Genomic DNA, 13,076 nt, shown 5'->3' on the forward strand with positions numbered 1-13,076 from the left:
ACTAGACACCTAGGGTGTGTTCGGTTCTGGAATGGCATGGGATGGAATAGAATGGTTCCGTTCCAGAGGAATGGAATGGTTCCATCCCCACGTTCGGTTTGGATAAAAAATAGGAATGGAATGGTACCATTTTTTGTTCGGTACGGGGAGAACGGAATGTGGTTAAACTAAACTTTTGTCTCAAAATCGTAGTTAACAATGGCAAATAGCCTTTTAAATCTCAAATTGTAATTAACAACACCTAATGGCCTTTTTAATCTCAAAATTGTAATTAATATTTTTTTCGGTTGGGGTAATTTGGAGAGTACAACGGAATGAGATTAAAGTTTATTTTTTTGTCTCAAAATCGTAATTAATAGTGGCAAATGGCCTTTTTAATATCAAAATCATAATTAACATGGCTAATTATTTTTCAGCTCGATTAGTGGAGTGCTTCGTAATTAATAGCGGCTAATTAACAGCCGTTCCACCACATTCCACCGTTTCGGTGGAATGGGTGCATTCCACATATGGGGAGAATATTCCCTTTCGAGAAACCACTCGGTTCCATTCCATTCCACAACCGAACACAAGAATTGGCTCTAGGTGCAGAACGGTTCCGTTCCATTCCACTTGATTCTGGAACCGAACACACCCTACATTATACTACTGTGGAGGTGTGCAGACGTAGAGGGAAAATCACTCGAAATAGACCACGATCAATTGGATCAAACAAACACCATCAATTCCATGTCAGTGCCCGGGGCCTCCCTCTTTCTCTTGTAGCTCCCTTAAAGCTCATTCCCCTCTCTCCCTCTACATTTCTTCGCGTGGGAACATTTCTCTTTAGCTTCGAGAGATGGTTCCTTGCTCGTATTGGCTAAGCATCTAAAAACAGGAAGATAGAAAATTGTGCTCAGAAAAACATGGACGAAGGAGAGAAAAACTGTGGCGATTGATTTACGTTTCCCTTTTGGGCAACATAGAGCATATTCCTTGCTCGTCTCGAGAAAGAAACCAACGTAGGCAGCAATTAGGCACGGCTGCTGAGCTGCTACGAACAAGAGCACGTAGATGAAAGTAAGTAGGGAAGATCCTGCCAAAAGTTGCGGTTTGTAAAAGCGAGGCAACTTTGCAGTTTCCATGCACGTCTCTTCACCCTTTACAACTTGGCGCCGTGAAAAAAGTTGTGAAAAAAGTGAGAAGGGTATAGAGGAGAGGGGGCGCGCTTTGTTCAGGTCCAGGGCCCCAACCTGCCTGCCCGCTCCAATTCAGCACAACAGCAAGTGAAGTGAAGCAGCTGATCCAGCTAGTTAGCTAGCATCCTAGGGCTACCTGCTAGTACTCGATCACGAATATAGGCCGCCATCCCAGCTCCAAGGCTCCAACACGCACTACATCAGTTGCCATGCATCCCACCTCTTTTCAGCCTTTCCTTTTTTGCCTCAGATTCGACGCAAACATCATGGCTTGTTCATGGCGATTCAAAATGTTACTAGTTTGTCTTCTTCCCCCACTCTCCGGGCGGTGCTATGGTAGGCTAGTCATATGCATGATGCAGAGGCCCGGGCTGCCCCTTTTTGGAAATAAAGTTACGTGCACAACTAATGTAGCCTTTGTAGTTTCCTTTCTTGTTTCGAGGGAACTGAATTCATTTTCTAGCATTTTCCGATGTCATTTTCTTCAAGAAAAAAATAAATTCTCCACCATATGTTCCTCTAGCATGCAAGAAACCAGAAGCATTTCCTTTTTCTGCCAAACGGGGAGCAAGGTCCATTCGTGATCGAGAGCTGAGGGATGCATCATTTGTTTGTCAAATCACACTCACCATCCATCTACTCCTCCCCTCCAGACAGTCACGATCGATGGATCGAGGACGACATGCATCTATGGCTACCAGTCCGAATCAATTAGGGCATGCGTAGCTAGCTTGTAGTAATTTGACCACATACCCATCGATCGGTATCTTGATTGCTCCTGCCGCTCATGAATCATGATCACCTGTCCGCAAACCCAGGAGGGGAAAAGGGATCTCTGCCCTGTAGTAAACGATGGATGGATGGATTGTTAGTACTCGAGAGTTGCTAATCCATAATGCAGTCTGTCAGCCTTATGCATGGCTGCTGCTGCAGAAGAACAACTTTGATGCGTATACTGTAGTCGGTCAGTAGTATAGACTGCTGCCGCTGTCCGAGCGTAGCGAGCATGAATTTTTTTGTTTTGTTCAAAGTGTTGGTCAAGTAGACGTACGCCACCCTAGCTAGATAGCTAGCTAGCTACACGTACTATTCCTACGTGCAGCTACAGCGTACACCAGCAAACATAACCTAGCCACCACAGCCAGCTGCACAAATGTACTTTTTTTCGAGAATACACCCTGGAAGGTGTATTGATCACATAGAAGAGCAGCCAGAAGGCTCACACCACAGAGTTCGTGCTGTCAACAGGGGTGACAGCTCCCCTGCCAAAGTCTAATCTCCGTCTATCCACGAAAAAGGAAAAGGATCGGGAAAACCGAAAGACTCGGAGCGGAACAACCTAGCTAAGCGCCAACTGAGGGATTCCTCCTTGATCCTACCCCTAATCGCTCGAGCCTCCGGTACTGCGCCGTTGAACACCACCTCATTCCGGTGCCTCCAAATGCACCAGAAGACAAGGATCACCGCCGTCCAAAGGTCCCGCCTCGACCCTGAGGGGCATGTCAAGGAGGACCACCACTGAAGAAGGTCGGTGTCCACGGAGGGAAGCCACTCCAACTTCCCCCACCGAGCTAAGGCCCAGGCCCAGACCCCACGCGAGACCACACACCCAAGCAGAAGGTGCTGGATGGACTCCGGTTCCTGATCGCACAGGGGGCAAGCAGCGGGGTGTGGGAGGCCACGCCGCTGCAGTCTATCTGCCGTCCAACACCTGTTCCTGGAGGCCAGCCAGGCGAAGAACTTGCAGCTGTAAGGTGCCCGCGAACGCCAAATCTGGGAGGCCACCGGCGCCATAGTGGTCCCGGCGAAAAAGGCGTCGTAGGCCGACTTGGCAGAGTAGGCACCGTCTGCCGTCCACCGCCAGCGAAAGGCATCCAACTGGTCAGGTGAGAGGAGGATGTCGGAGATGGTATTCCACAGGAGGAAGAACTCTGGGACCGCCGCAGCTCCCAAGTTGGGACCGCAATCTCGCATCCACTCCCCACCGAGCCCCTCCTTGACGGAGCGGGAGTTGGCGTGCCGCTTGCTGACCAAGGCCGCCAGGTTAGGCGCAAGGTCCGCCACCCGCGCACCACCAATCCAGCGGTCCTTCCAGAACAAGGCATCCTCACCATTGCCCAAGGAGACCACCATAGCCGAGTCAGCCAGGGCCCGTGCCAAAGGAGGGACCTTGAGATCGAACTCGGCCCACGCCTTCGTCGGATCCGTTCGCTGGAGCCAAGCCCACCGACACCGCAGAGCCACGTTAAGAAGGCGAAGATTAGGGATGCCTAGGCCGCCGCACCTCTTGGGGGCGGTCACCCTATCCCACGCCACCAAACAGTGGCCACCACTGACGTCGGCCCGTCCCTTCCACATGAAACCACGGCACACTTTACCGAGAGCTTGTAGGGTCTTAGGAGGGATGTCCAGGGACATCATGGCATGGACCGGTATGGCGCTGAGCGTGGTCTGGACGAGGATGGTCCTACCTCCGCGGTTCAACAGGCGGGCACCCCACTGCGGCAGCCGCTTGGCTGCGCTCTCCACGACCGGCTGGAGCTGAGCTGCCGAGGGCTTGCGCAGACCAAGGGGCAGGCCAAGGTACTGACAGGGCCAGTCCGCGACGGCACAGCCAAGAGCGGCGCGCGCCAGCTCCACCTGTTCAGGGCTACATCGGATGGGGTGAACCGAGCTCTTAGCCCGGTTGGTGAGAAGGCCCGAAGCCTTCCCGAAGTCCTCCAGCACCGCCGCGCAGGAGTCGAGGTCAAGGGAGGTAGGTTTGAGGAAGAAAACTTTGATGATGATCATACTTAGTAGTATGCTGTACAAATGTACTCAACGAAAACCCAACCAGCACACAAAGACTCGTAGCTAGCAAAGATGTACTCCTATAGCTAATAATGTTTGAATCCGCCCTACAGAAACAGAGAAAAATTGTGCGCGCCCACATGCTAAAATATAATGGCGTTGCTTTCACGGTGTCGCCAACCCACATGCTAATTTTGACTAGACATTCATACGTGCCGTCACTGACCACCCCCCTTATACATTTTAGAGCAAACAATGGAGTTACGCCCAGGACAAGGTTGCCAAAAAGTGTGGAAGAAGCCAAATCATGGTAGGTAGATCGAGCAGCAGAAATCACTGGCCATCTCCTTATACGTTTTAGAGCAAACAATGGAGTTACGTCTAAGGACAAGCAGGTTGCCAACAGGTATATGTAAGAAGCCAAATCAAACCACCGTAGGTAGAGTAACGTAAATGCTTCTCCAAGCCAATCAAGAGCATGTCCAACTTTTACCACAGAAATTAATACTCCCTCCGTTCAAAGCTATTATGAGACCATTTAAACATTAAATGGTCTACACACTAAAGGTACTAAAGGTACACTAGTAGATACACACCAAAATGAGTGAATCTACACACTAAAGGTACACTACATACAAACTAAAAATGAGTGAATGCACAAAAGATATATGTTTTTATATTATTGAACCGAGAGAGCACTAGTAATATCAGAATGCATCGCTCTATGTGCTACTCCCTACGTGCTAAAATAAGTGTCTCAACTTTCTTTAGATACATATGTACTCCCTCCGTCCCGGTTCACAGGGCCTAATCTGAAAAAACATTTGTCCCATAACACCATCCCACTAAGGCCTCCATGCATTTAATTAGAATTAGTACCTCCCTCTAATTACTCTCTCCTTTCTCTTTCTCTTTTTTAAGCTGGTGGAAACAACCAATGCATGCACGCAGGGTGGAAAACCCAATGATTTTTCATGTGGGGATGCGGTGCATGCAAGTCTATTAGCATTCCTATTAATTAGTGAGGACATCTGATTGGTGAGATGCAAGTGCTGAGAAGATTTTTAGCGTCCAATCAAATGCTATCTTGGTCACGGTGCAAATTCATGTGAGCCCTGTGAACCGGGACGGAGGGAGTATATAAAACTAAAATAGAGCTAAATACATCTGTATCTAGACAAAAAAATGAGACACTTATTTATTTTTTATGGAGGGAGTACGTATGAATACTACGAGTACAATTTTGTGTTGTACTCAGGTGATGAACATCATGAATAATATATACACAGGTTGCGCTGGTGTAGCATGATTACTGGACAGAGCAGACGAGCGTAACAGAGAGGACAAGAAGAATATTCACGGGTCAGCCATGAGTGCCGTGGAGCCTACCGGTCAACCACGGACACGCAGCAAGTGTATAATAACCTGCCAACGTATCATGCATGCATGGGTGTCCTAACTCGATCCTATAGGCTGGGCAAAGCCATGGAGCGTTCAACGTACGGCGAAAGCCGATGGATCGTGCGTGGATCCAAGTTAATTACATTAGCTTTTTGCTCTTGGTTAGGGCAAACAACATACATCCCCTTTGATTTCCCCAACCAAATCCAGATCCCCCTCGCCTTCTCCCAAAACCCCACGAGCGCCTACCCATTTCTAAATAGTTAACGTGTTTCACGAGATCGACCCGCACGTACCGATAAAGCTAATGTTTGAATGGAGTTGGACCAATATACTACAAGCATGAATTACCAAAGTGCTTGATTAGAGGGAACACTGGTCAAGAAGTGTTAATTAGTAGTTATAGGCTATAAGCTAGAAATGTTATAATTAGATAAACCTCCAGGGCCATTAGATCAAACACCTAACAGTCATGATGCTTGATACATGTCCCGTGTATCCCCCTCTCCTTCCCAAACCCAATTACGTCTCCTATGAAGCTGTCTCTACCCTCCTTCATGTTGCCGCTAACTTGTTCACCGCCCCTGACTCTCAAAACCCTAAACCTAAACCTATATAGCCTTTGTGACCTCTCTCACCTCGGCACATCATTCTAGTGCTACCGACATGTTACCGAAATCTAAGTCTAGTCAGCTAGAATCCTAACCTCGGTGCATGCTTTTTTTAGAGAAATGTCTAGCACAACAGTGTCACGAACTCATACAACGTCTACTAAAGGCGAGAGTAGTGGATCATCAAACTAACGTTAGCATTGGCGCCTCTATGTTGACTGGTATATTACATAGCCTACCACTAGTTCGCCTAGGTGAGATACGCATGACGTAAAACCTAAAATTTTACCCGTAGTGCAACCGTGAACATGCCAACCTCCACGAACTACCCCTTGTTTCTTGAAAAAGCATATGTCATGAAGATGGGCGCATTCTGAGCTTGGATTGTCTACATGTATTTATAAATCGATGTATGGCTACGCTCCGTTCATGGTCGTCGATTCAGCGTTTGGAGGACCGCGACCTATTTACGGAGGTGTCTACACGGTTGGAGAACTCGGCCAAGGAATTTATTTCCCAACATAGGTGGCTGCATAGTCGTCGGATTGAGGTTCCAATGATCTAGCGAGTTGTTCCTTTTAGCTTCTTTGGTCTCTTGTTATGTAACTTGTTCTTTGTTCAGATTATGGTCCGAAACGGCTGTGTGCATCCTAGCTATGCAGATGTCGGGTGTAATGCTTAATTTTTTTTAAATAATAAAGCGCCTTTATCGAAAACAATGTATTTATAAATGTTTGGATTGTATACATTGGAAGGTCATATGTAGGTTTGTGTTGATTTTGATAATAAAAAACGGTCAAAGTTGCAGGAGGAGGATAGCTGTCCAAAACGCACTTTTCAAGGACTAGAGGAGTATATACTGGCACGTAGGCCCCAACATGTGCCCTAGAGAAATGGGGCTGAGCTGTAGCAACAAGGAGGATGAGAGGGGAGGGGAGGCAGGGCTCGGGCATATATTGGGCATGATTGCTGGGTTGGAGGCCCGGGCGAGAGGGAGGTGCCTCAAAAGGCGGCCACGGCATGGAAACGGGGGGTTTTGGTAGCGCGGACAGAGAGATTTGTACGGGTACAAGGAAACCCATCATTCCCTAGCCATTTCCTCCATCCATTCCATTCCAGCAAGCCAGCACCCCATTAATCCACGGGGAAGTACGTAGCACAGCTGCAACCTCCTAGCCAAAAGCTTTTCGACAAATCTCTCGGACTCACTGCCCACCTTTGAAACTCTGTCCTCTCCTCCTCCTCTGCTGCCTCACTCACCACTCTGCTCCTATCTACTGGTGCTGCTGTGGTGCGGTACATGCCAATATGACGTGCCAGCTAGAAGAAGCTCCTACTCTTCGTAGTTCAGTTCGTATACACACGCACATGCAAAAGAAAAGAGAAGAAAATAACATGAAAAAGATACAGATTTGATCGCACATAAATTATTGGGAATTGCTAATTCACAGCTAGCTTAGAATTAATTTAGTGCTCCCAACAGATTTGCATCGTGATTCGCTCACTCCATGCAACTATGATTTTTAATTGCAAGTTAGGTGCAACTTAGATTTTTCAGTTGCAAGTCCAGGTGCATCTGAGATTTTTCGAGCTGCAACTGAAATTTTCCTAGTTGTAAGAAGGGTTGCAACTCAGATTTTTAAATCATAAATGAGCTGTAACCCCCCAAAAATAGCTCACGCCACTACCAAATTATGGGTTGCCATAAGTTGACTAAGAAGTAAGAATAAAGCTAATTTTCAGCCGACTGAAAAATAATCACACTCTAAATTATTATTTCTGTGGGCTGCAACGGAATGGTCAAGAATGTACGTAGTACGTGTCAAGGTGTCCACCTAACATGGGGTTTCCAGCAAAACGATGAGAGAGGCCAGACAGGGGAGGGGCAGGGTATGTTTCTCTTTGCTTCCTTGCTGGTGCTTGATTGTGCTCCCATCCCAGGCCGGCACACAGGCCCCTCACCCGGATTCAATGGCTTGGCTGCTGCACAATACGGAAAAAAGAAGCTCCTTCCTTCCCAGCGGCAGCAACACATAGACAGCTGCCAGCTCGAGTAGTCCCGTGTAGCAGCAGTACGATTTTCGCAAGGCCAGTCCTTGATTAGCACCAACAAAGTAATTAATCAGCTGGGGCGACTGCCAATATGGTCCCCGCCCCCCTTCAGTCTGGACTGGTGGTACGTAGTACAACTCGAGACAAGAATGGAGTGGAGTGAGATTCATGGGAAGACTGCCTGCCTGCCTGGCTGGAAGGCTGAGTCCATTTTCCCATGCATGCTATGCTATGCTACTACCTCTCTCTCTCTCTCATGGCAAAGGGCAGAGGCAATGGCATACATGAAGGTCTTGGCAATGGCAATGGCCTCTGCCCAGTCCCCAATTATCCTTCTCCCTGACCGCCGGACACCCCATCATTGCTTCCTCACTGCCTCACTTCACCTCCTCCCCTCTCCTCTATATATAACCTGGCCTCTGTTCCAGCTCAGCCTCCATCTCCTTCCCATGCAACACCACCAAGTCAGTCCACAACCACAACACTCTGTTTCTTCTCTTCTGTTCCAGCACGCACACACAAGCTGCAGCCATGAACGGCTTCTACTCCTCCATCGCGCACGGCCTGGACGCGCTCCACGGCACCCTGGCCTCGTCGCCGGACGCCGCCTTCATGTCGGCGCCGTTTCTCCAGCAGGCGGCAGCCCTGCTCCGCTCCCTGCACTCGCAGCTCGTCCACCTCGTGCAGCGCCTCCACCTGCCGCCTGGTGAGAGCTGGCTCGACGAGTACATGGACGAGACCTCCCGCCTCTGGGAGGTCTGCCAGGTCGTCAAGGCCGGCGCCTCCGCCCTCGACACCTACTGCGCCTCGGCCGGACGCATCGACGCCACACTGGACGACTGGCTCTGCAACCCCAACCCCCACAATGCCCGCCAGGTACGTCCACGTCCTGCCTTGCCTTGGCCACCATTGATCATGGCTGCTTCTTTCTTTCTTCCCATCAGCTGGCCGGATTCTTCTCGAGCAGGTGGTGCGCGCGATCAACGCGCCGCGGCGGCAGGCCGTGGGGCTGGAGCAGGAGAACCGGGCGCTCGCCGACACCAGGATCGACCCAGCGTCGCTGCTGCTCGACGACCGCTCGCCCGTCGAGTTCAAGCTCAACGCCTTCAATGGCTTCCGCGGCGTGCTCTACGCGCTGCGCAACGCCAGCTCCTTCCTCCTCATGCTCCTCGTCTCCGGGACCGTCTCCTGCCTCCCGGACCTCGCCTGCTGCGCCAACAGCCCGTTCCGCACCTCAGGCGCCGGCTACGTCTCCTCCATGGGGCGCCTGCGCCAGCGCGTCGCCGAGGAGATGGAGGCGGTGGCCGGCGAGCACTCCTGCTCCGGCATCATGATGTACGAGTTCCGGCAGGCCAGGCTCGGCATTGAGAGCATCAAGACTGAGTTCGACAGGGTCATCGCCACAGGGTACGGCAACCCTGGGGAGATCGCCGAGAGGGTGGAGATCATCAAAGGATGGATCGGGATGCTGAGGTCAGGAGCTGAGAGCGTCATCAGTGAGCTGGACGACTTCTTCGATGAGATCGTAGAAGGCAGGAAGATGCTGTCTGACCTGTGCAGCCATCGCTGATCGAACCTCAATTCGAGCAGCAGCTAGCTCAAACAAACAGGGCGGCACTGTGGTAGATAGTAGAACAAGGCTAACAAAGTTTCAAAAATGTGGGTGTTTTTCTCTCTTGTGATGGGGTAATCTAGCTACCCCCTCTAGCTATCATAGCAGCTAGTCTGTCTATACATATGCCTCGCGCTGCAGTATCATCGCTTTGTATGCTTCCTAAGCAGACCAACAATGTTAGTGGCAGGCAGTTCGTGCTTTAGGCCTATCTATTGCCAGAATCAGAATCAGAACATTTGTCCAGTAATGTTTAACACGCCCATTTTGGGCGGAGTTCTATGGATGGGTTGATGATATAGTAGTTGATGGTGAAAGGAAGAATCTGCATCGGAAAAGGAAAACAACTCTTTGCCCTTTTCTCTAACTGGAAAAGTGTTGTGGAGATGTGGCCATCTCGTTGGACAGAGACAAAAAGAGCGATAGGGGGTGTTAAAATGAGCTCTTCTGCTTGCCATCTTTTGCAACTTCTTTTTGTTCTTTGGTGGTAGGCTAATCACCTTCCTTATCATTGATCACTCCACTAGTTGCCGTCGCAACTGGCAGCGTAAAGGTTGATTATTTTACTCCAAATGCAGAAGATGAACTGGGTAAGGAACAAGGCACAGTACTCACCTCCGCATGGCTTCGGACAGTTCTTGGAATGATCCTCTATATGACGTCCGACAGCAGTCATCGTTTTGGTTGTAGAATGATGAGATGGCCTTCAGAAATTGGAACATGATGATCACCCTGAACTTGAAGAGGCATCGGTTCGAGGGAGGAAAAGAAGGGGTGCCCACTGCCCACAACAGCTGAGATGCAAAAATGATTGATTTTAGCTGCTTTGCAGAATTATACAGTAGAGAAATGATGATAAGCAGCAGCATAATCCATGTTCCATACTTTGGAGTTTGGACTAAGGGAAACGTTGACCATGAATCAACCAAGATCGAATCACTTACACCAAAAGCTTTTTGCTAAAGCAGGATCTGCAACCAAGAACCAAAAAAATCAGTGATGTGTTACATTTATATCTATCTTCAGATTTGATCAATTCACCATCAGCTTCTAAACAAATGTCTTTTTCTTTTATGATGCTCTAAAAAGAATGTCTTTATGAATTGAGAAAATCTAATGCACCCTTCTGCCTGTATAGAATTTCAGCTACCGAAAGAGTTTCAAGACTTCCAGGTAAGAGTTCAAAGCAGAGTTTGTGGTATCTTTTTCCGAGCAAACAGAACGAGCTCTGCCTTTTCAATTAAGTATAATAGAGTGACCCAGTTTATAAAGAGAAACTGGGTCAAAAACCAATTGCACTTGATCACATCCGCACCTACAATGAGTACTTACTGTTTACACAAAATTAGCAGCTAATGGAACTTCACGCAAACTAAGATAAGGTCCAGAACTAAAACAGTGCAGCATAACACAAAACTGATGCCTGGTATCAGATGTATGAAATGTCTCAAGATGCTAGAGAGGAAACTTGGTTCTTATTACACTCCCAAATTCAGATTTCAAAATATGGTGACAAAATCTCTTTATAGGAAAAAAAAAACGTCGAGCCAAACAACAAATCAGCGATGTTAAAATGAAAATCATTGCATATATTAGCACCTTATCCATGTAATCCTTTTGTAAACTCCTGTGCTCCTGAATGACAGGACTTGCATAGAATCCATGCAATCATGATGAGCCACTCTACAATTATCTAAAAGTCCCCCCCTCTGGTGATACACTCATACACTTACTACTAATATATGCATGCTCTCCAGCAAAAGCGGAAAGAGAAAAGGGATGCATGCTAACCAAATCTGTGTGGATGGCAAACTATTGTCTTTTGCTACTCTACTCTCTAGGGAAGCAAGTGTCGACAACTTTCTTACAAGTGAAATTCAGCATACTGCAGGGATTACAGCTGAAGCAAACTACAGCCAGTTCCAACTTCCAAGTAGTGCACTGACTTCTGGGGCATTGTGCTACCGTATACTTAAATCAATAATGCTCATAAATTGTGCAACAACTGAACTCTGCTGGAAACTTGAAAAGGGAATTTAAGATTATTCTCTAGCTTTGCAGATGATGCACTGACTCAAGAAGTCGTAACCCAGTGCGATCTTTTGTCACGAAAAGAAAATGCGTATGCATGTCCCTTAGGGACACTGTGACAACACAGGGGCTTAGAAGTTTAGCAAGAATATGTGTACATCAGTTTATGGACTATAAACTATTTTGACAGCGGGCGGGGTCGGGGCATCTAAATAACCAAGAATTACATGAAAATATGCAATTAACTTCTAAATTTTCAGGAAGGTGAGCTTAGGTGGTTTTGCATGCATGTCACTTAAAAATGCCAGGGAAGTGTACATTCAGACTGTCAATATTCGAAACTTCAGCACGGCTGCAGAGCCAGCTACACAATATAATTTATACTTATAATTTAAAAGCAAACAATCAGTGACAAATAAACGCAAACTTACGACTCTAGAAGGGAGCATGGAAACTCTTTTTTTACCGTGGAGCATGGAAACTCTTGGTCATGACCAATGAGGTTAACTTTATAAACCACCTTTCCACATGCTGTACACTGGTTTCCGTATCTCCAATGCAAACAAAAGATAAGAACGTACTGTTGGAATGCATTATCAACAAATCGCTACATTCCCCACAGACAAATAACTATAAAATAGATCCTGACAAGATTATAGCTGCATAAGCAATGTGCAACCGATTACAACATGGTATTAAGTAACTAGTAAGTGAGTTGCACAGAAGCAGCAAAATAGGAAGGTTAATCGGAATTAACTCACCGTGGTCTCTTCTTGACAATGTTCAGTCTTCAGTGTTCAGAGCTACGAACACTCAGCACACACTAGGTGTTACATATTAGCAATCAGATGCAAAGCTCTTGACATCAGTTATCTGAGCATGGAAAAAAATAACAGTATAAGCTCTAACATGATACTTCTCCTGAAATAAACCATTTAAAGAACAGGATTCTGTTCTGGAAAAGGAAGTGTACTACATTGGTACAGCCCCAATCACCGCTATTTGCACTTTTCATAAGGGATGGTCAATTTCAGGAGCAGTGAGCTCCTTTATAAAATCACAGTTTTCCTTTGACGGAAAATAGCAGCACAGCTCAGCACATGAAACAACCACAAAAATTAGGTACACCACCAGGCACTACTTCGTGATACTTCCTGAAAAGAAAAAAATGATAAATTATACTGTCTTTTTGCTATCGTAGGAGAGTTTGGGTATAAATGCATATTAACACCAACATCCATAAACACTATCAGAGCAAACAAGTGTGCTACTTGATTTCACCCGTTCAAAATGATATTTGAACTGATCTATAAAAGAAAATTAGCAGTATGCATCATACCAGTCGGTCTGCAAAATTATGTATGGCAATAAAAAGTGATTGGGGGCATACCTGTAAATAGA

General features: G+C 47.3%; 1 protein-coding gene and 1 long non-coding RNA gene across 2 annotated transcripts; one reads left to right on the forward strand and one right to left on the reverse strand.

Moving 5' to 3' along the window:
- Nucleotides 1-7,735: 7,735 nt before the first annotated feature.
- Nucleotides 7,736-11,851, reverse strand: LOC139833324 (uncharacterized). Its single transcript, XR_011748833.1, has 2 exons — nt 10,530-11,851; nt 7,736-10,438 (listed from the first exon to the last, which is right to left on the reverse strand). It is a non-coding gene; the product is annotated as an uncharacterized lncRNA (long non-coding RNA).
- LOC127314147 (uncharacterized) lies at nt 8,199-9,880 on the forward strand. Its single transcript, XM_051344605.2, has 2 exons — nt 8,199-8,908; nt 9,000-9,880. Exons 1-2 carry the CDS (start codon nt 8,564-8,566, stop codon nt 9,600-9,602), a joined length of 948 nt encoding a protein of 315 aa, XP_051200565.1. The 5' UTR covers nt 8,199-8,563; the 3' UTR covers nt 9,603-9,880.
- Nucleotides 11,852-13,076: the final 1,225 nt, after the last annotated feature.

This window comes from Lolium perenne, chromosome 7, assembly GCF_019359855.2.
Source record: "Lolium perenne isolate Kyuss_39 chromosome 7, Kyuss_2.0, whole genome shotgun sequence".
NCBI classification, from domain to species: domain Eukaryota; kingdom Viridiplantae; phylum Streptophyta; class Magnoliopsida; order Poales; family Poaceae; genus Lolium; species Lolium perenne.

Coding starts and splice junctions, on each gene's coding strand:
- LOC127314147 (XM_051344605.2), top strand. CDS start 8,564: ATGAACGGCTTCTACTCCTCCATCGCGCACGGCCTGGACGCGCTCCAC. Junction 8,909..8,999: donor ACCCCCACAATGCCCGCCAG/GTACGTCCACGT, acceptor CTTCTCGAGCAG/GTGGTGCGCGCGATCAACGC.